Source organism: Chenopodium album, chromosome 26, assembly GCF_948465745.1.
Source record: "Chenopodium album chromosome 26, dcCheAlbu1.1, whole genome shotgun sequence".
NCBI classification, from domain to species: Eukaryota; Viridiplantae; Streptophyta; class Magnoliopsida; order Caryophyllales; family Amaranthaceae; genus Chenopodium; species Chenopodium album.
This window is the reverse complement of record NC_137859.1, coordinates 1,850,749-1,876,469: the sequence shown is the minus strand read 5'-3', so window position 1 is coordinate 1,876,469 and position 25,721 is coordinate 1,850,749. Positions and strand designations below refer to the sequence as shown.

The window sequence follows — 25,721 nt, the reverse complement described above, 5'->3', positions numbered from 1 at the left end:
ATAACAAAAAGATTTACACAAATTTCTAAATTTACATTTTAATAGGCTTTCCTCTTACAAAAGGTACCAAAAGTGAGAATATACCTCTTACATTTTTACGTCGAAAAAGATTAAAAGAAAAGTAAAAAAGTACGAGTTATTCCACTAGACTAGAGTTGTAGAGTATGCTTAGTCCAATAATCGATTGACGGGCAAACATCCAAAATGTAAAATTTCCAACAACCATGATCCCGTCAACTTCTCTAATGCCTAGATAAAAGAGAATTATGCTCCTGGATGGTCAAGGATTTGAAGCAGGAGGTGAGTATACTTCAATTGACATCTGAAATGAAGTTCAAATGACACACGGTTCGATTTTAGGACAGCTTTGAGGTCTACCGGAGGCCGGACCAATCTAACTCTTAAATAAATGCTCAACAAAGGGTTAATCAGTCACCTAAAGAAATTCTTAAAATAATTTATTTTTGCTTCACTGGAATTACTCTTGCAAACAGTTATTTAATCAGCCAAGGAAAATAATGCCTAAGGCCTTAAGCTACAGGTTGGATTCGAAAAAAAATTAAAATTTAAGGCCTTAATCAGTAAACCTTTCAATATAAATGTTTGTGGTGAAAAAAATAAAAAAATAAAAAAATAAAAAAATCTGGAGTATTAATAGATCAGATAGGGCATAGGGACTAAAAGTTCAACTCGTGACTATAAATAGGTTCAAAACAGGGATATTAGGTTCAATGCCACAAGAGGTTTTCCAAACTAAAAGAACATACTCTTACAAGTGGTACAACCTACTTGTATTTAGTAACAACCAGTTATAAATAGTGGTAAAGAGAGTAAATTTAATTGTAATTTAACAAGCGAAATAGCATCCATATATCAATAATATAAGCTCATCCTCAAGCTTTTGTTTTCCTTCAAAAATGCCTATTACCACCTAATAGTGTGATACCACTCCCATATGGACAAAAGGTATGTATAGCAATGGAAATTTGTGAAGAAAAAGAAACAATTTGAATTTAATTATCATGGTCCATGGAAATGGATATTAGTCTCACATAAAATTTATGTACAAATTCATTCTCATTACCATCATTTCATACCAATCACCAAACGGATCGCAAATGATTGAAAAAGTTCCAAAAAAGACAGAGACCATGCTATATTGGCTAATGCTATCATCCAGAAAACAAAATTAAAAGAAACAAAAAAATCAAAGTGGAAAAGTGGCTAGAAGAAAGGCAGTCTGGCACCTGCCGACAGTATTTCTTGCTCGGTCTAGTTGCATAATGATAAACAAACACATTAAGCAGCTAACACAAGTAATAAAGAAAAACCTCAGTTTGATGACAACTAATAGAAACTTAGGACTTTTGCTACTTTTTCAGGTATTATAGAACTATATGAGTAGAAAGAGTGGGCAGTAGCTGGTTGATCACAAGAGTTACTACACCAGGAAAAACATCAAAAAAATCTCTCAGCTAAAATCTCGATGACCTATTTGGTAGGCGTTTATTAGACTTGTAGCAATGAAATAATATTTTTCGAGTTTTCAGGCTAGTTGATGGTATTGTGGTAATGCAACTCCATCTTCAAACTTGTTGTTTGTTCATAAATTTTCATCACTTTCATATCATAAATTTCCAAAATAATTCAGAAATTGTATGTCATACATAATTTAGCAATCTCACAACTTGACTTGAATCTTAGGAATCACATGATAATCATATGATAATTTAATCTAGTTCCTCGTTATTATAAAGATAGCCAATACAGCAGCCTTCATATTGCACAGAGAATCGATATAGCATTAGAATGTTTCAAGTTATACTATAAGACATTCAATGCAGCAAACTTCACTCATTTCAGAATTACAAAAAAATCCACATTAAAGGGTCCCGTCCAACAGTTACAACTAGGAAAGACGGAATTTGTTAGCAATTAGAAATAATATAAAAAGTTCAATGAGGAAAGGAGGAGGTGAAAGTAATTCAATTTACATAGATCAAGATAAATAGAAAGTTTGAAGGTAGCTAAGTTGAACCTCAAGGATTACTCAACTAGGGACCTTTTGCTCCAGATCAGAACAAATTTACTTTTATTCTAACAAGTTGGTTCAAGGTGTCCATGTAATGCTATGGCAAGAAATACGTATACCACGCAAAAGAATAATGTAAAAAAATGACAAGATAATAAAGTGCCCTCAATCATATTCTGGTGACACAAGAGTCTACAATTACATAAATTTTGCTCTTCTTTTAGAAAAGCTACTCAAAAAATTTGGCATTTTTGGTTAATAGGGCCAAGAGTAAATACCAACAACTAGAATAGCCTCATCAAAAGAAAAGCTCCCCTCCTTTTAAATTAGTCTCAAAACAAAGGAGCTAGATTTTATTTGGTCAATCCAAGTGCATGCAAATTAATCTTGCTTTCTCATACTCAAGACTTAGGTCTATTCTCTTCAGATTATTTTCAATTCAGTTTAGTTTAGTTTAGTTCAGTCAATCAGAACAGGTCCTTATTACTACTTCCACAAATGAGATTATAAGGATGCTAATTAGATTAGTCAGCAATGAGTTGAGATCAAATCTACTCCACACTAGGGTATGGACCTTAATAGACCAAAATAAAAGACTTCTCATAACCCCCCTTTTTGCCAGCATACAACACTGTACATTGCATAATCAGACAAATAATAGAATGCAGAATGGATATAATAATGTTTTTTCATCACATATAATACTCAGCATTAAAAAGGCACACGTTCAATAAGGAGTAGTTCATATCTCAAAAGGATTAGCATTATAAAAATCCCTTAGTATTTTAATACACTTCATATCTTTTTTAGTACCATGTTTGGCCTTGGAAAAAACGTATTTTTTTCAAGTTAATTAGACACGTCTAATAGAATTCAGAATGCATATAACAATGTTTCACCAAATAGACAAATATAATATTCATACCATTAAAAGGCACACATTCAATACGGGGTAGTTCATATCTCAAAAAGATAAGCAATTAAAAAAATTTCCTTAGTAATTTAATCCACAAATAGATCTAATAGCTACATCTTTTCAAGTATCATGTTTGGCTTAAGAAGAAACGTATTTTTTCAAGTCCCACATTATAATACTACTAAGTGCACATATTTAAAAATTAAAATTGTCATTCTCCCATGAGTCCCATCACAATTTGGGGTAATCACTTTAAATTTCAAATAAAGAATTTCATTTAAAATTCCCACCACAAAATATGACAGTATTTAGAGATTACCGACCCCATCCACGTCGAACAGCACAAAACACAATTGGACCCACACCCCACCTACTAATAAACTTTGATGGAGAAAATAAATGCTTACGTTATACCTGCTGAATGGAATTTCACAAAATCGCACTCTCCCTCACACTAGTGCAGAAAATTTTATTGCAGATAAACGTGCCCAACATCATATAGCACTTATCAGCTTGTGTAATAAACCAAAAGTTTTGGAGGAAGTAAACGTTCAAAGCAACAATAGGATATCATTTTTCACAAATTCTATTGCAAAAACTATTACATAACCGCGTTCATCAGTTATTGAACAAGCCTTTCACTCTTTCAGCATTGGCTCTACTGTTGCAGAAGAGTCATTTTACAATTCAGCAGAAGAGTCGATATACAGCCCAAGCCTTAACCACCCCCACCCTCACCCTCACCCCTTTTTCTCAAGTTTAATTACAAAGAGCAGGTTGATGGGGGAAAAAAAAAGAGCATAACATAAGAAAGGCATGGTCCTTGCTCTACGGCTTCAGAAAGTAAGGCCAGTCCAATGTATAATCTACTAGCTTGACATATAAAATGGCAATAAAATTCTCCACTACTTAAAAATCAATAATAAATATGTTGGCACCCAATATATTACGCAGAAACAAAATAAACCAACTATGAGGAACTAAGAGTTCCTTAGATATTGTAAAAATCTACTCACTATCCAACTCAACATATTAACATATAATTCCATTCTGAAATTCAAGTTTCAACAATTTTTCTCAACATAGAATTTGTAGAGCTCTTCAAGACTTCAACTCAGATTTGTTTCCTCAATTTCTTTTTCAATATATTACTTCCTTTGTCCCAAAATAAAGATTATCTTCACTTTTGACACACATGTTAAGGCTTGTCATGTAACTAATACACTTTTTATTACTATATAGATCAGCCTATATATATCAATCAATCAATCAAAGCCTTAATACCAAAAGTGGAGTCGGCTAACGTGAACCAAATTTGATTATTCCGTGTAGTCATCAACATAGATCTTTCTCCTCCATCCCTTACGATCCAAAGCTTCATCCTCATGTAAATCCATGCACTTAATATCCTTCCTAACTCCTTCCAACCAAGTCATTAAGGGGACATATTTAACAGTAATACCTCAAAAAGGTAAGAGTAACTTCATTTATTCCAGAATAATAATCGGAACTTTCTTTTGGGACGTAAGGAATAAATACATAAATTAGGAAGGGCATGAATTCTTGCTAGAAGAGGACAGCAATCTAAGTACCATTCTCTCCTGTGAGAATCAGACAGTGGACAGCAAGGACTCATCAAAAATTAATCCTAACAATGGCTCCTTGATAACTACCTAAGCCTTTCGTCTCTTGTGAACACACAAGTTATCTCATCAATTATCTACTCATTAATCATGATAATCATGACCCTCAATCAATTCTTCAGGAAGGAAAGGCCAAACACTAAGGTTGCATACATGTACATATCATAAATGTCACTATCAGAGGCTCCTTAAATACAACAATTAACATGTATTAAACCCAAAAAAAGGAATCCAGTGATAAAATAGATCCTATTATGCGACAAAGTCCTAGATTCCAGGAGCCATGGCATCAATCAGTAGTGTTTAGACACTTGTGTTCCTCAAACAAACAATTAGACAATATTCCAAAATCACTTCAGAAACAATAGAATTAATCACATCCTTCACCCTAAGAAATGAGCACATAAAACCAAAGAGGCAGAGTATGATAAAACAATATACTGTATTAGGTATCATTAAAAGCCATATCATGCTAGATCTAATCTTTATATAATATGAATGCTTAGCATACCTTTTGAGCAAAGCAAGTGGTCCAGTCCTAGTATTTTGAGAGCTTGATATCAGCTTATCAAGGATTACTATTTTTATCTGGATTTTTCCTTGGTGGTGGTTACAACACTAGCTGCACAAGATAAGGAGTGGCATAAATTATTCAAGATAAACAATAATTAAGTTGAAGAATTACATGATATTCCACATCTGATAAAGAACAAGGCCAGAGATAAAGCAAACCAGCTAAACAAACTGATAAACAGGCAAAAAACAAGATATGGCATCAGCATTTTGTCATATCAGTTATTACTACTTCGTATCTTTCTGCTGTATATTTTTGTGAAGAGGATCAAGAGGCTGGGAGAGATCAATAAGTAATTATCTTTTTATGGTTTGTAGTCAAAAGAGTCTTTGTTGGCTGCCTCCTCATACCAGATGTGTTAAAATTCAAGGTAAAGTATATAGTATCACTCCATATGTGATTAATACATCATGCTGGTTCATCTTCTTGCAATCAATTTCACTCTCATTCCACTATATTGATCCCTAATGATATGCAACAGCATCTAATTTTATAGCTGGCAAAAGTTGACATGAACAAGACACAAACAAAGCAGGATTTATCAACTGTTTCACTAAAATGGTCAACACGACATGACACATTTAGTTAAACAAGTCAAATTAGTGTTGAGATTTCTAATACGAATTTGACATGACATATCCCTCCTAAGAGAAATAACAAATAATTTAATATAATTTTGATATTCCATACAAAATCTTTAGTATGAGCCAACTTTATTTTATTAGACACGAATCGGACACGAAGAAAGTCAAGTTAGTGTCAAAGGTTTCCTACCTGTTTACTAAGCGGATCAACATGACATGTTTTATTAAACAGGTCGGGGGTTAGTGTTGAAGTATTTCAACTCATTAATCTTTGACACAAGCACGAAAGCATTCCGATACAACATGTTTGTCAACTGTATCTAATTTATTAATGGATCATTCTTTCAAAACAATGCCAAATACAGTGCTAGCATTCCCTACCACAAACAAGGTATTGAAAATTATGCCAATGGCTTATAAAATACCATATCCCGTATAGTGACATCTTCCCATCTTAAAATTTCACAGTGCTACCTTAAAGTTTCCTAATTAAAAAATTTCTAGAAGAGAAAAGAAAATTGAATGCTCCTATGAAAGTAATTTAACTTTGTAAGCCATGCAGATCCACAGCTTTTCTCTGTTTTCAACCAAGTATCTCAACTTCAGATTTCTAACAATAATTGAAAGCTAAGGCACATTCGAAGAAACAACAGGGTTAGCAAGTAATCTAAAAAGGGAGAAAAGCATTTCAATTGGAAAGCAATGATAAATACATTGTAGAGTGTAGACAATAGGCAAGTCAATGTAGAGCACTTCAATTACCAGTTATCACATATATTCACAAGCACCAAAAACATTATCATTTTTTTTTAACTAAAATAAAAAAAAATAATCATTTTATAATAAATACTACCCTTGTTTCTTATTATCTGCAAGAGATGAATATTTTACGTCTCACAAATAATACCCCTTTGTTGCAGATAATAAGAAACGGAGGTAGTAGATAATTATATATCAAAATGAATATTTGTAAGAGTACACCTAGGCACCTAGCTCAACTCAAAATCATCCAAATTGGGAGCCTTAACATAAAGAAACAGTTTATGAATCCAATTAGTTAATATTATCTCACTAGAAACTTTTAAAGCCACACATCAGCCATCAAATAAGATTATCGAATGCAAAGAAATTAATTGTCTTTATCTTTTCCTGGAATTTTAAATATTATCTCAGTTTCTAGATGAAACTGCTACAACCCCAATCATCAGTATGCTTAACCAAGGACATAAGTAATCAGAGTATAGTATCTTTGTCATAAAATAGGACGGCATCACATCTACTCATAGAAATTGCAGTGCTTGAAAAAGCATTTCATCTTTAATGTTCAGAGCTATGTGTATTTTTTTATTTTTTTTTCTCTTTGCATGGAGAGCTTTTAGATGTGAATTTATAACAAATATTACTGATGCAGAACAAGAAAAAAAAAAATGCAGAAAAAAATCAGAATAAAAGCTATTAAGTATATTAATACCTCTGTTTTACTAGTTGTCATACCATACATGCATATATTGAGAAAGTCAAAAGAACAATAAAAGTACAAAGTGATGTTTTAAGGAATATTGCTTCAACGCATACAGAGAAAGATTGTAACTACGGTAGGCTTTGGTAGCAACATTAAACAGCCCAAATAGGAAAATACGACAATTATAGTGAAACAGAGGGATCATATAATTGTAAACAAAACAAATAGATGTAACGGAGGAAGAATGACTACTTTCTGGTGAAGAATAGATGAGAATAATTATAAGGGAAGAAATTAAATAAAGCTGACCAATCTCTGTGTACAAGGCCTCTACAAGTCTATAACTCAAAATAAAACCAAGAGGTTGGATATGAGGGATCTTTATCAATGGTATACAATATTTGTCTAGATGTCTTCATATACAATCTTTCGCCAATTTAAAAGAAACAAAAAATGAAAGAGAGACAAAGAGACTAATAGGCTGATATATGGAGAAATATTATCTCATGCTCATTCCACACTGCATGAACCAAGTACTTCTACTTCCCGATCATTAATTGGTTACATTTCTCAATCAATCCAAGGACTAGATTCTCAAAGGAAAAAAAATAAGGAAAGAAAGAAAAATAAATAAAAGAGGCAACACTCTTTTTCAAATCATCAATTCCTTTATGATGGTAGATAAATGTATGCAAATCTAATTCTAATTCCTTTCTTATTGCTTTATTAGATGTTTAAGATCATAGCATCCTTCATAGTAAAATGTAGTTATCAATATATACCAGCTCCACTAGGAGTAAGCATGGTATATCGATAATCACATAAATATCTGGAAACTTCAAAGCAACTTTCTTCACTACGAATTTAGATAATCTATCAATATACTTGAGAGAATAAAACTTAAGAACTTCCATGCACATTGAATTATAAGCTTCCATGGTTTGTCATTTCCATAATTGCAATCATTTTAACAGCTTCATTTTAGCAGCAGCATATGCTGCAGTAATATGTCAAATTAAAAACTTAAAAAGGAATACTATTTTCTCTTTAAAGCAGAGAAAAGTCTGCTGGAAAAATAAACTATCAGAGATTAATTAATAGAGTAAATACTACTTTTAAGCTTTTGTCTTTATCTACTTTTCCTTTATCCCCAGCTTCATATGAGTGGCCTCCACCAAAGTCAAGGCATGCCACCAGCACATCACAATTTGGATGGGTAGGGCACTGATCTACCAACTTCATAAAAAAAATAAATACCTTAAAAAAATGACAGACACCAAGATAGATTTCCAGTTTTAGTTATTCCTTGAAATTTAAATATCTATTTTATATAATTAGAGTGACAAAACTGACAATGCTTTTGCTCAGATTAGTAAGAGAATAATTGTCAACTTGATTCTTTGAATGTCTCATCTAGAGTACATGACTGGACGACTGGTGTGCACAAAATCACCCCCAACGACCCCCCCCCCCCCCCTTCAAATAATTTTTTTTAAAAAAAGTTCAAACAAAAAAAGAAAAACTGAAAAGCTAGAAAAATGAAACAAGGAATTTTTAAATAAAAAAGGCTGTACAAACCACAGAGGCAACACTTAAAATTTCTCTACTTATGCAGAAGTGTGACAATCAAACCGGTTCTAAAACAAATAATAACACTGTGACTTAATTTGAGGTTATACAAACTACAGACTTACAGAGACAGCACTTAAAACTGTTGTATCTATGAAAAAAAAAGTGTGACCTCCTAACCGGTAATTAAAAACAAGTAATAGCTCTGTGACTTAATATGATGAGAACAAAAGCCAATCACATTAATAGCGATATATCAATTCTTCTAAAGATAAATTAATTTTTCGTGGCTTACATCACATGCATAAGTTGCCTATCAAAAGACAAATGTGTGGGGAACACATGTAAGGTGATGATAAAATTCAGCATTTTCTAATAATATCAAGATTATCTCATAAGTTTAAAATATTGTAAAATGTTTAATATAAATATTAGTAGTATGTAGCAGGCTCCCCATGTATCCATAAGACCATTACTAGGTAAAACCAATCTTAGAAGAAGTTGGAGCAAAAGAAACTAAAAGCTCAGAATGGTTCAAGAAGAAATCCGGAAGGGTCCATGGACAGAACAAGAAGACCTTCAACTGGTCTGCTTTGTGGGATTATTTGGGGACCGGCGATGGGATTTCATAGCTAAAGTTTCAGGTTTGAAGGTGGCGGGAGAAAAATGATAGGTATGCTTGTTTGAAGAATGGGGAGCTTTTACAAGGAGCATCCATTTTTAACCACAGTTTTCTTGTAGGTTTGAAAAGAACAGGTAAGAGCTGCCGCTTACGATGGGTTAATTACCTGCATCCAGGGCTCAAAAGAGGAAAGATGACTCCTCATGAAGAAAAACTTGTCCTTGAACTTCATTCTCAGTGGGGAAATAGGTAAGTATTTCAGTATCCTGCAGTAAAATTTAATAATTCAATATCTAATATCAACAAAACTATATTACAGATAAAAGTTCAAAATCAAGCATTTGCTTAACAACTGTTAAGTTTACCTTCTGATCCCATGCAGATGGTCACGGATTGCCCGGAGATTACCGGGGAGAACTGATAATGAGATAAAGAACTATTGGAGGACACATATGAGGAAGAAAGCACAAGAGAAGAAGCGAGAAACATCTCCATCAACATCATCATCAACAACTACAACAACATCAAATTTCTCCTCTTCGTCAAACAACCGAGCAGTTAATTCCAAAACTGCTACTGAGACAACAGAAAGCTTTGACAGCACAGTAGTTCCTGATACGTCAGCTCTGCAAGGAAAGAAATATCAGAAAGATGAGAGTGGGGAGGAAGAAATTTATTCCATGGATGATATATGGAAAGACATCACTTCAGAAGAACCAATAAAACCAGTTCTTGATGGCTACCGCGAAGGAAGCAATTTTTCTTGCTCACCTATGGTTTCTCCTTTGTGGGAATACTGTCCAGACACACTATGGAGAATGGATGTAGATGAAAGTAAGATGTTCTCTTCCCCTGATCAGTTTGTTCCTCGTTGCCAACAAAAGAACATGTCATTAACTGGTTGATTTAGCGTAATAATATTATCTATGTCAAAATAGGTAATATCATGTCCATGAAACTTTGACCTGTATAGTAAGGACCCATAATAGAAAACTTAGCTTTCTTTCACCACCCATAGTCCAATGAGCATTGTAACAATATACATCTAGCCCTTAGGTAGTGTCTATTATCACTTATTAGTTCCTGGTTTTTGTATGAGTTCCAATAAGTTGTATGTGCCTTTAAAACAATGTATCATAAGCATATCACTTATGTTGAAGTTAAACGAGAAAGTATATTCATGTATTTTACTATCACCCTCCAAAATTGTATCTTCTTTCCCCTTGGTGTATGATATGCTTGTGTTCAATTACTGCAATATGTCACAAATGACAAAAATAACAATGCCACTATAACAGTTCTTTATGCTAGGGCATAAGAGAAGTGAAAATAAAAGAAGAGACGGATCATATTCTTTGTTTAAATAAGAGTTATGGAAGAAACAGAGATGACATATCCATCAAATACATCCTCTTAGAGCATATAAAGCCATAAAGTTGGTACTAATCCGGCCTTCATCTTGACCCTCTCTTTCCATCCCCATTATTACCCTTATTCTTTGTTCAAATTGACTCATTTTGCACTCTAAAAACAATAATCATACATGGATGCTTGGTTTGTAAATGGCAGTCAGAGTTCCTACAAATTGAGAAACAATCAACCAGTTGGTAAGCAATATTTCTATTATAGTATCATGAAGTGATTGTGTAATCTTTTATACGGAATTCACTAAAAGGATATACAAAACATCTAATTTACTTAGTTCCTACCCCTGTTCTTCTTTAAGGTTAATTATCTTAGTTCTTTTCTTTTTTTTTTTTTTTTTTTTTTTTTTTGAAAAAATAGTTCTAAATCTTAATTCAGGCTTCATACTAGTAGTTTCATACTTTCATCGAGCAACGTCACAGTGTTAATAATGATTTTCAACAAGATGATTTAGTAAGATCACTGTCAAGAGATACAAATTTGGAAAAAGGAAACACAAGAATCAAAATAGATATATGAGTAAATGAATAGATTTTCATATACTGGCTGAATCTGACACAATTTTTTGCATGAAAAATAAAAAAATCAAAAATCAAACCTTAACTCCAAAATTAGTCAAGGAGAGGTAAACAATAAAAATTAGTTGAATAATTAATATTGTGAATAGCAGAGGTTGGAGCCCTATTTTGAATTACACCCAAGTCCGATATAATTCTTTATACGTGCAAATCATCAAAGTCTAAAAAAATTAAGTATTTCATCAAATGCTATGACGGAACAACCTGACAAACTGTGAAAATGCAATAGCAATACTATGGACATTATGATGATACTTTCTAACAAACTTATACGTCAATTGATTCATGTTACTGCCATTTTTTTCACCTGACAAACAGGTTGTAAAGGTTATTAGATCGCATTTTCTAAAGCTTCAATTTTATGTTATGGTGTTTAGAATGTGTAATGCCAGGTCAATGATAATGCCTAGAGCCCTAGACAGGAGATGCAAAAACCGTGAGAAAGTTTTAAAAAAAATTATAAAACTCTTAGATAACGGTTAAGACGAAACCACTACGCTCTGGTTCTACCAACTTCATTACTAAGGCTGTTGAAGACGATATAACAGCACAAAGTGTTTTAAAAAAAGCATCCTATGTTCCACAGGTGCAGTAACATATTTCTGTCTGGATACTCCATTCAAAGCTCCTAATGTCTTATAGTACAAATGTGTTAAAAACACGATATTTCCTCCTTACTTATATATAAATTCAGCATATTGTTGTAGCATAGCATATAGCTTTTTGTATAATGTATGATCATCACTTTATTCTTTGTCCACCTAATACTATTATACTAAATACCAACTAAAACGAAATATGGAGTAAACAATTGAAATCAGAGTAATCTTCTTTTCACATAAGAATATATTAATTCTAAACAACATAGTGTCTCAACATTGATATCTTCGTAGTGGTTCCGGTAGTCAAGCAAAAAAAAAATAGTGACATTTGAACCAAAATCAAAAACTTATCAAAGAATGCCCCAAGAACACACGCAATTTAAAAATCGATTCCACTTTGATTAGTCAACTGTAGTGAGAATATTAACACAGGAATCTGAATAGAAACAGCACACCTAAAGCTTCAATTCCTCCTTTGAGCTGGAAAAGTAAGCAAAAAGATAGTGTTCATAAAGCCATTTTTCCCTTTAAAGAAGCAAAACTTATCTTCTCTACATTAAAAAAATCATGATAAATAATTAGAAAAATATAACTGATTATACTCTATTCTTTACACATTATTCCCATCAAGCATCAACTTAGCAAGCTGAAACGACTTAAGTCACGTCTGATAAGAAAAGATAACAATGATGATAACTCGGGACCGCAATGGCGCATAAATACACTTAATGACGACAAATGATGGCGAAATTTGTGGTATTTACGTCTTTGGGCTGAATTCTTTTCCAACTACAAATCATTTGTTCTTCATAGATCCCTATCAATTTTTACTAGTGGTTTCTAATCATGATTCCAAGATTATGTTCTGCATTCTACAATCAGAGAAACATTGGACTTTCCTAATGCACTACTATATCTTACTCCGTATTATATACTTAGTAGCTACCCCACTTCCTTCGTCAACTAATTCGGGAATTTCAACCTAGAAAACTCCAAATTTTCATGTAAATCCCAATAAATTCACATAATTTCAATTAAAATCAAAGTTTTAGCAACAATTGTAGTAAACACAATTATAAAAAACTAGAAAAAACAACGAATTGCAGAATTGCAGATAAATGTAAAGTAATCGTCATAAATTTGAACTACCTTCATCAAATTAGCAGAATTCACCGATTTAGGACGCCATTGTAGAAATCGCCATTAATAAAAACCTGATAATCAGCAAAAGAAAAAATGAACAATCAATTGAAGATTAGAGAAAGAATGGAGGATGAGAGAGAGAAAGTGAAGGTACCAATGGCGCGAAGATTTTAGGGTTTGATCGAATCGATGACATTACAGAAGCTCCCGCGTAAAGCTTTGTCCTTGAATTTTGGGTGGGTTTTGTTTTTTATTTAACTGCAAATACCCAGTAGAAAATTGTAGAAATAGTTTCCCCTTATAAATTGTACGAGTACTCTACAATTGCACCTTCCAACCTACTTTGGGATCGCGGTTCGAACCCCACTAGATACACTTTGAAGGTAGGGATTTCTTACCAACAAAAAATCGTAAAGATAGAAGTCACTTATTTTAGTTTGCTTTAGTAATCCATATTCCATACATATCATTGATATAACGGATATATACTAGATACAAACATGTTTGGTGAAGGTGATGGAGAATTAACCTTGTAATTTTAAGGCAACAAGTTCAAGCAACTGAATTGTCTAATAGCATGAAATGTAATGTCCTACAAATAAATAAATAAATAAATAAAAAATGACAAGGGTTTTGTTTATTTGTTTTTTTTTTTTTTCCTTTGAATTTTGACTTTGGATAAACTTGTACTAGAGATATTATGATTATTATACTCTTTTTGTTTATATTGTTTTGATACATATGAATTTTTCATAATGAGAAAGAACTTTAGGCATTTTCAAAATATTAACTTTATTATTTTTTATAATGTGTATGTGAAAATGTTGATGTTTGAATATACAGTGCCTTTTTGGTGCAGCAGGCCACACCGTGTGGCCTGTTGCCAAGTCAACAAAAATAACAGACCCAGCTAGACGCGCGTATAGCGAGGTTACTGGTCTTGTCAGGATTACTTGTATATTTCAAGAGTTACTTGTATTTTTTTAGGGGTTACTTGTATGGATTACTTATTAAGGGGTTACTTGAATTTTTTTTTTAAGTGTTATTTATTTGTACTTTTCGGGAGTTACTTGTATTTTTTTTTTCCAGGTTTTACTTGTACTTCTCAGGGGTTACTTGTATTTTTTTTCCAGGTGTTACTTGTACTTTTCAGGTGTTATTTGTACTTTTCAAGGGTTACTTGTATTTTTTTTCAAGGTGTTACTTGTACTTTTCAGAGGTTATTTGTATTTTTTTTTAGGTGTTACTTGTATGAGTTATCTGTAGGTGTTACTTGTATTTTGAGTAACCCAATACCAAACCAGTAACATCCTACAAGTAACCCCTAACCAAAATCGGTAACACCCTTTTTTCATAAAAAAAAAAATAAATAAATAATATCCATTATATTTCTTCTACTCCTTCCTGTAACCTCTAATACTCGTACTCCTCATCATTGAAAACAAAAGGTTTTCATTTCCCAAAAATGACTCCAAAAGTTTTGACCTCCATTATTATGCGACAAATAAGACGAAGACAAAGACAACGGTGGAGGTCGTCAGCGATCTGGGTTGGTTTGGCTTGCAATTTTGCGACAAAGAAGGTGAAGATGAAGACATCATCGGAGGTCAGCGATTTCTGCGACATCTGGGTTGATTTGGCCAAGTTGAAGATGAAGACGACGGCGGAGGTGTTGGAGGTTAGGGTTGGAAGGAGGGAAAAAATAAAAATAAAAAAAGAATTGTGGCTGGCCACACGGTGTGGCCAGCCACATACAAAAATTGGTGTTAAATATAAGTATTGGTAAACATATAGAACGACATCAAATGAGACAAACAAAATTAATAAGTCTAATAAAATTTTATAATGAGTATTCAATTATTCATATCCCTCTATTCTTAATTGTTTGTCCCATACTTAAATTTTACATAGGATGACTTAATAAACAAGAAAATGAGCCAACTAAAGAGGAAAGAAATGAGTAATTGCTCCACAAAAACTACTCCTTAGATAAGTGACTCGGAAAACTCTTGGTGCATAGGCCTTATGTATTGAGGATGCAAATAGGATGTCATTTTTGTAAATAATGGGAACCTGAGGGTAGAAAATAGAATAGTAAAAAATATCACTACATGCATAATGGTACATAAAAAGTACTACTCAAACTTGTACTTTAATGGTACATTAATAACATTATACATGTATAGTAGTATACAAAAATGTACCATTGTACCAAAACAAGAGAGAAAATGTATCACTAAACCCCGGATTGCCCTCCTATGTACATGACAAATACATAGGTCCTATGCACCTAGATGCACTCTTTTCACCGAAACCCAGATTGCCGTCCTATTTTGTTGTTAATGTTGGTGTAAGAGTTGTAGTACTTGTTTGTCATTAATTTCTTATATAAATGTTGTACTTGGAAGTTTGCAATCTAAATCAACAAGGAAAGCGATAGGAAACTAATTTGTTGGCAAAAATCTTAATTTCCACTTAAAATTGTGGAAAATCGAAGGGTAGACTATGCATCTAACATAAAATTAAATATAGTAGTACTAATTCTTTATGGTAAAATAAAATATTCATAGTTAATAAATAACATAGAATTTTAAATTTTAAATGAAAGTAAAGCAAAACAGGTATAACCACCAAAATATAATTTGTGTTACGTGAGCAAATCATTCACTAGGTTAACTTTTTTTTAACACATAATAGACGATATATATATTAATTAACGAGTTTTACATACCAAAGTTCAGGGAAATAAACCAACCATAACCTCAACCCGAAAACAAAATTAGAGGCTATGTAATACATATAAGCTACTGAACTCCTATGCAAATGAAAATTGGAGATCAAAACAGAACAACACAAAACACTAGTGCCCTGCCGAACAACATTACCAAAGCTAACACTAACCAACATTCACTAGGTTAACTGATGCTCCAAAATGGTGATATTTATTTATTTTTGATGAAAAAATATGGTTGATATTATCCATTTATTCGCATAGTAAGGATAATGTAACCCACACTCATAAATTTTCACACTTTCTCACCAAAAATTTGCAGTATTTACCAGAAATTTTCCCATTGAAGCTCTGAAATTTGCAATTTTTTTTAGCAACAATGCCTCGTTTGTCCAATTTATACCTATTCACTTACAATTTTGCTCAAACTATTGGTTGGTAATTCCTCTGCAAAACCCTTCATTTATTTTCTACAACAATCATCAGAAATCAATTATGATTATATATTTCAGTTTTTAGCACTGCATATTTTAATTAATTATCTTCTATTATTGCAGGGCAGTTGCATTGATACAAATTTTAATAGGGTTTACTTCCACTAAATCTTTCAATGGAGCCTTTGCTTCTTCTGGGCAAATTATTTGTAAGTTCATATTTTTTTCTAAATCTTTTTTTTTTCTGACTTAATTTACAACTTAATTTACATCAAATTCATTTGATTTTTGTGGGTGCCAGGTTTATTGCAAAAAGCTGCATTCTTGGAAGTTATACATGGAGCTTTGGGTATAAATTCTTTTATAATTCTTTACTTATATGTTGTTATTATGGCTGTAGTTTTTACTCGTTGTTAGTAATCCCTCAGTTTCACAAAGATGATTACACTTTGAATTCGTTATGATGGTTTGTACTTGATCTTGTTAGATTCGTGTCAACATTTATTTTCGAAATATCAACTTTTTATAATGTTACAAATACTTAATTAGAGATATTAACATTAGAAGTTTTACATTGGCAAACTTGAAAAGGTAAAGTGTAATCATCTTCATGAGATTGAGGGAGTACTACTTTGATCGGATTTAGTTGTCATAGTGCTAATTTGAATCGTACCGTTGACGTGACAATTATGTCTAAATGGAGCAAGTATTATAGGAGTATGTAGTTGTGTTGGTGGTTGCACGTTTCATTCCTGTGTTTTGTGGTAATGAAAGGTATTGTGCCAAGTGGAGTGTTGTTGCCTCTAATGCAATGGGGAGGAAGAAGCCATTATCTTCTGGCAATTGCAGGGAAAATTGTTGAGGTTTTAGCTTGACCCCCTTTTATACATCTTTTGAACTCTACTTAATTACTTATATGTTTACATGCTTTTTATTCAATGTTTTATGAGGGAGGTTCTAATTGTGAGTTACTACTTTTGCGAATATTTGCAGTTACAGACGTCTCCCTCCATTTTCGTAACGTTTGTTGCCTGGAGCATCAGTGAAGTGAGTTACTTCAACTTATATCATCTATCTAAATTTTCTGCTTAAACCGTTCCAAGCCCCCTAATTATTTCTGGACTAAGGCTTTGTTGTTGTTGTTGTAAACTGTGTTCTGAAGCCATATATGGATTGCTATCTCCTCTTACACAACTTCTCATTATATATGGAGTGAAACTCTGCGCTATTGTCAAATCTGCATTGCTAAACACAGTTGAATCAACCTTAACAATTTTTAGTGTACCCCATTGGCTTGAAAAGACCACTTTAAAACTTAGTTCATTTCACCCGAAGGGAGGGGGAGGGGGGGGGGGGGGGTATCAAAGTTTTTCATCTTATGAGTTTAATGAGTTTAGCTAAAGATTGAGCTAATAAATTCTAGACTAATAAGCTTAGGTAGTTTAGTTCAGAGCTTATAATTCATTTTCCAAAAAATAAGGTGCTACAGGTCCATTTTATACTTGATAAGTTTAGGTCAGTTCATGGAGATGGTTCAGATAACACAGTTTTGGGCTGTTAAGTACAGTTTTGGTTAATGAGTTTAGATGAATTTAGCTAAGTTCAATTCAGAGACTAGCAGTTTTCAGGTGAAAATAACAAGCCTGAGATTGTTATGTCTTTAATTATGCTTGAAATTGATGTTCTTGGTATGCTTTTATCAGCTACATGCTCATAGCATTCTCTTATCTGTCCAAATTCATAATATCTATGAATAGACATCAATGTACAAAAGCTGGCCAATCTGTTTTTAAATAGGAGTACGTACTAGGGATAGTGCAGCTACTACTTTGTGTGTCTTAAATTTTGCTTATTACTTTACTAATAGAATATGAGGTATAGGACCAACAGGTTCTTGATTCTTTCCAAAGGAGGATCATGTTCGAGGAACTTGACAAATAAATGTTTTGTCTAATTCTGAATCCTTGGGATCACACCAGTGCAGAATCCTTGACGTGTAGATCATACATTAGGTCTTTGACAATGTCAGTGATGCTGTTTTGAAATGGGAGGAGTTTGTGAGCTAAAAGGAACTGACAGGAGATGCACTCAGTTGTTGTAGGGATAGTTAAGTTGTTATTAATTTTCAACCGTATATGGCAGTCACAACCACTATCAGAATAAATTAACAGTATCCCCTCAGAATCAATGCTGGAGCAGCATTAGCATTTTTTAGACTTTTGAGGTTCCTTAGAAAGATGCAGAATGCCAGAATCAGATTCTTGTAAAGTGGTACATGCTATTTTCTGATGCAATCCTATAAATCTATAATTGCTTCAAACAAAAGCCCCATAGATTAAAAAAGAGAAGGCCTGTAAGATAGAATTTCACACTTGTGAATATAAGAAGAGATGGGAAAATCGTTCATGGATGTAGGTTCTTGACTAGCTTGAAGGGACTTGTGTCTCTGTAGTTGTTTTTCACAAACTCTAGATCTGTTTGCCCTAAATTAGTATCTCAATTCACAGTTCGTTTTATTCTGTGCAACAGTTTTGAGACCTTTGCGGATTGATAGAGTGTAATTGTAACACAATCATAGAATAATATTTAATGTTACCAAAATAGGATGATGAAAAATCTTTTGGAGCATAGACCAAAATTTGCATGTGAGACATTTACACTGGGACTGAGTATGCTAGAAAGACTAGTGTCACTGAAGACACTGATAGTAGTGATAAACCATCCTATAGGACCTAAAACGTACAGTTTTTGCCTTGATAATTTCATGCACCTTTTACCTGATTAGGGAATAAAGGTTAGATTTGGTAAACATTCAAATGCTCATGCAGAGGCTTTGGCTCAGCTATATTTGAGTTCCTTTGATGATCTAGTGTTTTTGGTTTTGCAACTTATGCTGCCATTGCACATCCATTCATCACCTGAGTCTAATATTTCTTTGGTTATTTCATTTGGGAAAAATCTAATGCTCATAATTTATACAGATAATTAGGTACTCGAACTATGCTTTGAGCTGTATAGGAGAATGTCCATATTGGTCAACTTATGTCAGGTGTGCTCAATTCCTTATATAAAGCTCTTGCTTCCTGTAGATAAATGTGTAATCACTTGCAATTCTTTTGCCAAGCATCTAACTATCCTTGTTCAATTGAACAATTGCCTCTGTCAGGTACACTGTTTTCATCCCTCTGTATCCAGTGGGAGTTGCTGGTGAAAGTAAGTCCGCCTTTCATATCACTGTATTGGCTTTCTTTTCCTTGTATTTTTTTGTTTGTAACATAATATAGAATTGTTTAGTTTCTTTTATATTGTTGCTGCTCAGCTCATTCCTTAAGTGCACGTAAAGTAGTTGTTAATACTTATTAAGTTATTAGTGTTGATTTTCATATTTTTCAGTGTGGCTCATGTACCAAGCACTTACTTACATAAAGGAGAAAGACCTTTACAAAGATTTTTTCAGTGTCCTCCCTTTCAGCTATCACACTTTTGTTCAGGTAATTCATAACCTATTTTTCAATATGCTTTGATGCTCTTCTTTAGTACCAGGTTAAGGAACTCCTACTCTACTGTGGGCCTGACATGTTTAAACCATCTTCTCATGCTCTAGTTTTGGTTTTAGCCTCAGGGCATAAAATTTGTAGTGCCCAAACACTTGGCATTGAAAATACGAGTGTTTTACTTGGTTACAATCTAATTGTTTTATACCTTGTATTGGGCTCCTAGCAAGCCCATTACCAGACTAAATGTTGAATTACTTGTTCAGTGCACTTTTGTACATTATTGCTCCAATATGTAACGATATCATACAAAAGGCCATTTGTATACGTAGTATGTCTAACACTAAGATGATCCTTTTGTGTTAGGTGGTTCTTCTTTGCTACCCACTTCTTTGGATGAAACTTTACCTGCATTTACTGAAACAAAGGCGATCTAAATTGCGCAAATACCATGAGAAAAAAAGAGAGTGAGCATCTTAATGCAGTCTCTGCAATCCCCAATGGATTAATGGGTAGAATTTATTGATTACTTGAGTTTAAACCAATAATCACTCTTTCTCTCAGCTGTGTCATATACTCTTGTCTATGCGATACGGCTGAATATTTGTTTCTAGCTTAACTTACTGTCATTGTCATCCTTCAGTTAAGAATTAGTAGCTATATATTTCAAACCTTAGGTGCTGATGTACATTGCAATTTTTTTGCCAAAAAGTTAAAATAGTGATGGTCATGCCTACATTCACAATTGTCAGTTTTTGTGTTGGTTCTTCTTGAATATTCTGTATTTGATACCAATTCCACTTTTTAATGCCCTTTAGTTGATAACATTATTTAGCTTCTCTTCCCCAAAGTCTGATGTAACCGTGAGATTTTGATGTTTTCTCGAAACTCAGATGAACCCAAAACATTGATTATGGATGAAATAAATTGTGTTTATCTTAAAAAATTTCGTAACTTGTCTTACGACTGTTGACTAGTAATTCTCTTATTCCTGGGTAGTCTGGTTAATAGTGATAGTTAAACCTGGTTTTGTGAAATTATTCCAGATAAACAATAAGTGCAACTAGTATCTAGTAAAACTAACATGATTCATTGAAGCAAATAATATACGTAGTACTATATTCACCATGATTCACAATTGAACACTACCAAATTTTCTTGGCAAAGTGATAGAAAATGGAAAAAGCACTCAAATCATTTGGGATAAAAAAAAAAAAACATATACAACCCATCAACTGCCTTTCAAACATATTGGCTGATGAAAGGGGGGAGATTTTCTTTTAATTATTTGTTGAGAAATTAGGGAAGTTCCTCGTAGTTGTCTGGCTGGATAAAGATGCAGTGGTAGACGAGAGCAGCGATTGAAGAGCCGATGAATGGTCCGAGCCAGTAGACCCAGTGGTTGTTCCATGACCAGCTCACAACAGCAGGGCCAAAGGACACTGCAGGGTTCATGGATGCACCGTCAAAGGCACCACCAGCCAAGATGTTGGCTCCAACAATGAGACCAATGGCCAAGGGGGCAATGATGCCAATGTCACCCTTCTTGGGGTCAATAGCAGTGGCATAGACTGTGTAGACAAGTCCAAAGGTCATCACGATCTCAAAGACAAGGGCATTCCAGACAGTCACTCCGGAAGATAGAGCAAATGCAGAGGTTGGCTGATAACAGGAAAATATCAGTTCAGGTTAAGCATTGGACCTTTAAACATTATATGAGTTGAGCAACAAAATAAAAGATTTATGACGACTAAACCAGGTTAGAGACTCTAGACTACCTATCTGGTAAAACGACTTTTTTCAGAACACGCTAGGGATGGGGGGCAGGGGCAGAGGCGGGGCGAAGGGAGTTGTAGTGAGGAATAGTTAAAGTAGAACTACATGAAAGGAATACTAGGGATTCATGTTTAATTACCAGTCCACCAGTGGAGAAGTTGAGGAGGAGGCAAGCAACAACGGCACCAAGGCACTGAGCTATCCAGTAGAGGATGGTGCAAAAGAAGGAAATTTTACCACCAAGGAAAGCACCAAGGGTGACAGCAGGGTTGACATGACCACCAGAGATGTTAGCACCCACTGATACGGCCACAAATAGTGCGAAACCGTGAGACAATGCAGCAGCTACCAGACCAGCAGGGGATGCAGGACCATCACCTGTAAGCTTGCCTGTGTCCCAAAATATAATTAGTTAGTTTGCCTTTGAGAGTTTTCACCAGCTAAGGTAGTTGACTTTTATAAATTTGCATAAAGTTGGTTAATGATCATGGATTAGTGAAACTTACCAAATGCCATGCCAGAACCTTCTCCAGCAAAAACAAAAATAAGCATGGAGATGAACTCAGCCAATGCAGCCTTGAGGGCAGCAGGCTTTGTGGCCTCGGCCGGTGATCCGAAATCGATTCTAGGGATTGCCATTCTTGAAATGCTAGTTAAACTCTTAACAGCTTTTACTTGCTATTAAGCTTGTTCTTCTTAGCTCTGTGGTGCATTAGACTGCTTTAGGACTGTATTTATATAGCTGTCATGGAAAGGTCTTGAAGAGAAAACTAGGCTCTCCCTTTTATTTATTTATTTATTTATTTATTCAAATTTTAAAAAAAGATTATAATTTGTTGTTTTTCAAAAATTAAAAATAGAAATAAAATAGTGGGTTTGAAGTCAATGGATGGAGGGAGGGGGGTGGCTTGATGTTTTTGCCCTTTTGGGCAGGGCAAATAGTCGGAGCCTCCGGATTGTTCCCGTTTCGCCACGTGGCATATAGATATGATCAAACGGTGGATGTCACTGTTGATCACCGGCCAAAAGTAGCGGTGATGGGTCCATCAATGATTGATCAAGTCTTTACATGTACATGCCAATTTATTAAGATTAGTTTATAAACTTAACAGTTTAATGAGTGATTAGAGGAGTGGTTAGGTGAGTTGGCTTGCCTCCACTTCGTTGTTGTTAATCTTATATTCTTATGTCATTCTGATTAGTGATAATCGAGTGCTTGTTTTTTGTGTAATAGAGTATATTAATTTCTTGTTTAGTAGAGAGTTGTAGATTATTTATGTGCTTAATTAAATTCAAGTTAATAACGGAGGAAATTCCTCATGTTTAAAATTGTAAATCGACCATTTTCCAACCAAATTAGTTCGCGGCTCTTATATGCGCGGGAGAGATTAGTAGATTATCACATATACTTCTTTAGTTTCATATTAGTTCAGAACGGTTTAAGGGTCTGTTCTCATTGACTAAATTGAGCTGAACTTATTAGAACTGAACTGAACTAAAATAAACAGAATTTTTTATAAGAGAAGGAAATTAAGAGTTGAACTGAACTGAACTTATTAGAGTTGAACTGAACTTATTAGAGTTGAACTGAACTAAATTGAAAATAATCGTATGAGAACAGTCCCTAAATAAAAGAAAAATGTTCTTTAATTTGAAGGTTGGACGGAGCTAATAAACATGCGATTCTTGATATTTAAGACGTAGAGTCGTCTATTTTTGAATTCCCTTAACCTTTTCTTTTTTCTTATAGGTTGTTATTGTTATCGTTGTCGTTATGTCAACATTTGTGAATATCTATCTGTATTATTGTCAATGTTTTGCCTTTGTCATCCCACCTTTCTCTCCACAATTATCCTATCAAAAACAAGCACTGTAGGCTTCCCAATTTTTGTTCTCTGCTTTACATCTCCAGTCTTCGGGGAGATCTCGTATTTTTATATACTGAGTTCTTATTTATTGGACATAAGTAACATCTTACAAGTGAAAGGGACTTTAAGTACTTAGTTAATTGGTATTTGGTTGGTGAAAACGTCATATGCTGATTACTTTGAATATATTCAACGATTTCATGTTCTTGCTCTTTTAATCTAACACAAATCAAAAGTAGCAAATGTGTTGTTCGGATTAAGTTATTCTTGAAGATGAGTCAGGTTATATTCAAGTTTGTTATAACTTAGCCATCAAAAATCGTAGTTCGATAAACTATCCAATATTTGTTTATCGATGGATCTAATACGAAACAGATAATTCAACTCGAAGTGTAATTCAATATTGTGTCACCTAATTAGATGCATATCTTCAAGTCTAAATAGAATGGGAGTGATCATATCTTCTTATCCAAAAATATAAAAGAGGCATCCATAATTCTCTACTAAGGAAGGCTGCAATTAGAAGTCATACCCACTTTTGCAAAAATATATTATCGTCCAAAATGTTAGTCTTTGCTATAGTTTTGGATGAAGAAAGACTTTAATGAGTTGTAACTTAAAAAAAAATTGATAAGTAAACTTTTGCCAGATGAGAATTACAAGGACTTGTTGGGGACAATTAAGATAAATGTATAAGCTTATGGCATATGCTTTGTTTGTGGAAATGGAACCTACCATTTGTCATTTTCAGCTTCAATTATTCTTATATTTAGTGATTTGATCATAGATAATATAATATGATTTCATGAATTTAATACACTAATTATGCATTATGCCATATTGCCATTAGTATTTATCTTGGTATAGAATATTATTGCCCCCTTTGAAAAAAGTTTTGATTAGTTTAATGTTTTGTTCTTATCTACAAATAATTTGATTAATATGAACGACGGCTCAACATCCATGTCAAACAAGTGAAGTTTAAGCTTTTTAGACATGTAATTACACTATTTCAACTTTGGAAACTCAAAAAATAAATAGAAGATCAAAATACAGTAGTATTTTGTATAAAATGAATTCGAGTCCTTTTGAAAAAAATTCTTAGTTCTAAAATAAAATGAATTCAATTTTTTTTTTCCTTTCCTTTTGAATTCAAAACAGCCTCTTTAATATGAACTTCATTATGTCCTAACTATGTTTTCTCAAGATTGATGATAGTATGGATTAAAAATTAATCTAAATTTGCTACCTGGATCCAAAAAAAAAAAAAAAAAAAAAAAAAACAGCTGGATAACTGAATCATGTTGGACCCAACTTTACAGAACTACGAGTCTACGAGTGTAAGCCCAAAAAGAAAGGAGCTCAAGGCCCAGATAAATTTTAAGCCCAAATGTCTAGTCGAAGGCTTTAGATTAAGAAGAAAATAAAAAGGCTTAACTTGGAAGGCTGAATATTTAGACCATCTGAACCAAGTATAAAAAAAGTCCATGTAAATATTTCTCTAATATGGGCCTTATTCTCGGCAGATGCTCTAGGCTTTAATTTGACTTTCAATTTTTCGAATCCTCTGCGTTATAAACCACTATGGCAGTAATGGCACTATCCATTAAAATTGTAAGCAGTCTGATGAAACGGAAAATTAAATATTAAGGGCATGTTCTGTTCACCTTATTTATATTTATTTAAGATAATTATTTATAAGTTTTGTTCAGGAAAAATCAGTTTTGATAAGGATTATCAAAGTACAAAATACAACTAAAATAAGTTTTATTAAGTTGAGTTGAGTTCAATAAAGTTCATATTATTTAAGATGAGTTTGGTCAAATTTAAAAAAATTCAAATAAAAGAACCAGGTGAATATAACACACTCTTATAGTCATATACTCACATGGGACATCTTTTTGTAACAACCTTGAGTCTTTGAGTGAAAGTTTGCTTAAGTTTGTAATTTGTTCAAAAAAAAAAAAAAAAAAAAAAAATTAAAAAGGAAATTAACGGGATTAGTTACCTTATGCTACTGTATATGATATAGTAGGACGGTTAATTATTGGTTAGGGTACGTTTGGTATTGACGTGATTTTCTGTTTTTTGGTTTTTTGTTTATCTAAATCATTTGATACATGAGATATAATAAATAAAAAATTGGTCAAACTTATTAAATGATAATTTTGAAAACTGACAACAAAAAAGTGGAAACATCTTTTTTTTTTTTTTTTTTTTTCTCTATCTTTGGTTTCTTTGTTTAAAAAAAAATGTAAAAACTGATCA

At 33.3% G+C, this 25,721-nt stretch overlaps 3 protein-coding genes and 1 long non-coding RNA gene across 5 annotated transcripts; 2 read left to right on the top strand and 2 right to left on the bottom strand.

Annotated features, from left to right (window-relative positions):
* Nucleotides 1-47: 47 nt before the first annotated feature.
* Nucleotides 48-13,404, bottom strand: LOC145616426 (uncharacterized). Of its 2 annotated transcripts, XR_014107642.1 has the most exons (4): nucleotides 13,305-13,404; nucleotides 9,768-13,221; nucleotides 5,103-5,213; nucleotides 48-322 (listed from the first exon to the last, which is right to left on the bottom strand). It is a non-coding gene; the product is annotated as an uncharacterized LOC145616426 (long non-coding RNA). The 2 variants fall into 2 exon arrangements; XR_014107643.1 differs by lacking the exons at nucleotides 48-322; nucleotides 5,103-5,213 and adding an exon at nucleotides 9,442-9,668.
* Nucleotides 9,316-10,636, top strand: LOC145616425 (transcription factor MYB48-like). The gene is made up of 3 exons (XM_081671137.1): nucleotides 9,316-9,453; nucleotides 9,522-9,651; nucleotides 9,785-10,636. The coding sequence occupies exons 1-3, from the start codon at nucleotides 9,447-9,449 to the stop codon at nucleotides 10,305-10,307; spliced, it is 660 nt and encodes a 219-aa protein (XP_081527263.1). The 5' UTR covers nucleotides 9,316-9,446; the 3' UTR covers nucleotides 10,308-10,636.
* A 2,500-nt stretch (nucleotides 13,405-15,904) lies between the features above and the next one.
* Nucleotides 15,905-20,554, top strand: LOC145617993 (uncharacterized). The gene is made up of 9 exons (XM_081672770.1): nucleotides 15,905-16,319; nucleotides 16,439-16,524; nucleotides 16,617-16,664; nucleotides 17,090-17,178; nucleotides 17,309-17,362; nucleotides 19,297-19,364; nucleotides 19,482-19,528; nucleotides 19,709-19,806; nucleotides 20,176-20,554. The coding sequence occupies exons 1-9, from the start codon at nucleotides 16,261-16,263 to the stop codon at nucleotides 20,278-20,280; spliced, it is 654 nt and encodes a 217-aa protein (XP_081528896.1). The 5' UTR covers nucleotides 15,905-16,260; the 3' UTR covers nucleotides 20,281-20,554.
* A 412-nt stretch (nucleotides 20,555-20,966) lies between these two features.
* Nucleotides 20,967-22,341, bottom strand: LOC145617428 (aquaporin TIP1-3-like). The gene is made up of 3 exons (XM_081672129.1): nucleotides 22,092-22,341; nucleotides 21,725-21,975; nucleotides 20,967-21,471 (listed from the first exon to the last, which is right to left on the bottom strand). Exons 1-3 carry the CDS (start codon nucleotides 22,222-22,224, stop codon nucleotides 21,109-21,111), a joined length of 747 nt encoding a protein of 248 aa, XP_081528255.1. The 5' UTR covers nucleotides 22,225-22,341; the 3' UTR covers nucleotides 20,967-21,108.
* Nucleotides 22,342-25,721: the final 3,380 nt, after the last annotated feature.

What these genes read in the sequence shown, in the direction of transcription:
- LOC145616425 (XM_081671137.1), top strand. An exon ending in CATTCTCAGTGGGGAAATAG is followed by an intron (nt 9,652 to 9,784) that starts GTAAGTATTTCA and finishes GATCCCATGCAG; the next exon opens with ATGGTCACGGATTGCCCGGA.
- LOC145617993 (XM_081672770.1), top strand. Translation starts at nt 16,261, where the DNA reads ATGCCTCGTTTGTCCAATTTATACCTATTCACTTACAATTTTGCTCAA. An exon ending in TTGCCTGGAGCATCAGTGAA is followed by an intron (nt 17,363 to 19,296) that starts GTGAGTTACTTC and finishes TAATTTATACAG; the next exon opens with ATAATTAGGTACTCGAACTA. An exon ending in AGTGGGAGTTGCTGGTGAAA is followed by an intron (nt 19,529 to 19,708) that starts GTAAGTCCGCCT and finishes CATATTTTTCAG; the next exon opens with TGTGGCTCATGTACCAAGCA.
- LOC145617428 (XM_081672129.1), bottom strand. Translation starts at nt 22,224, where the DNA reads ATGGCAATCCCTAGAATCGATTTCGGATCACCGGCCGAGGCCACAAAG. An exon ending in AGGTTCTGGCATGGCATTTG is followed by an intron (nt 21,976 to 22,091) that starts GTAAGTTTCACT and finishes TTTGGGACACAG; the next exon opens with GCAAGCTTACAGGTGATGGT. An exon ending in ACTTCTCCACTGGTGGACTG is followed by an intron (nt 21,472 to 21,724) that starts GTAATTAAACAT and finishes TCCTGTTATCAG; the next exon opens with CCAACCTCTGCATTTGCTCT.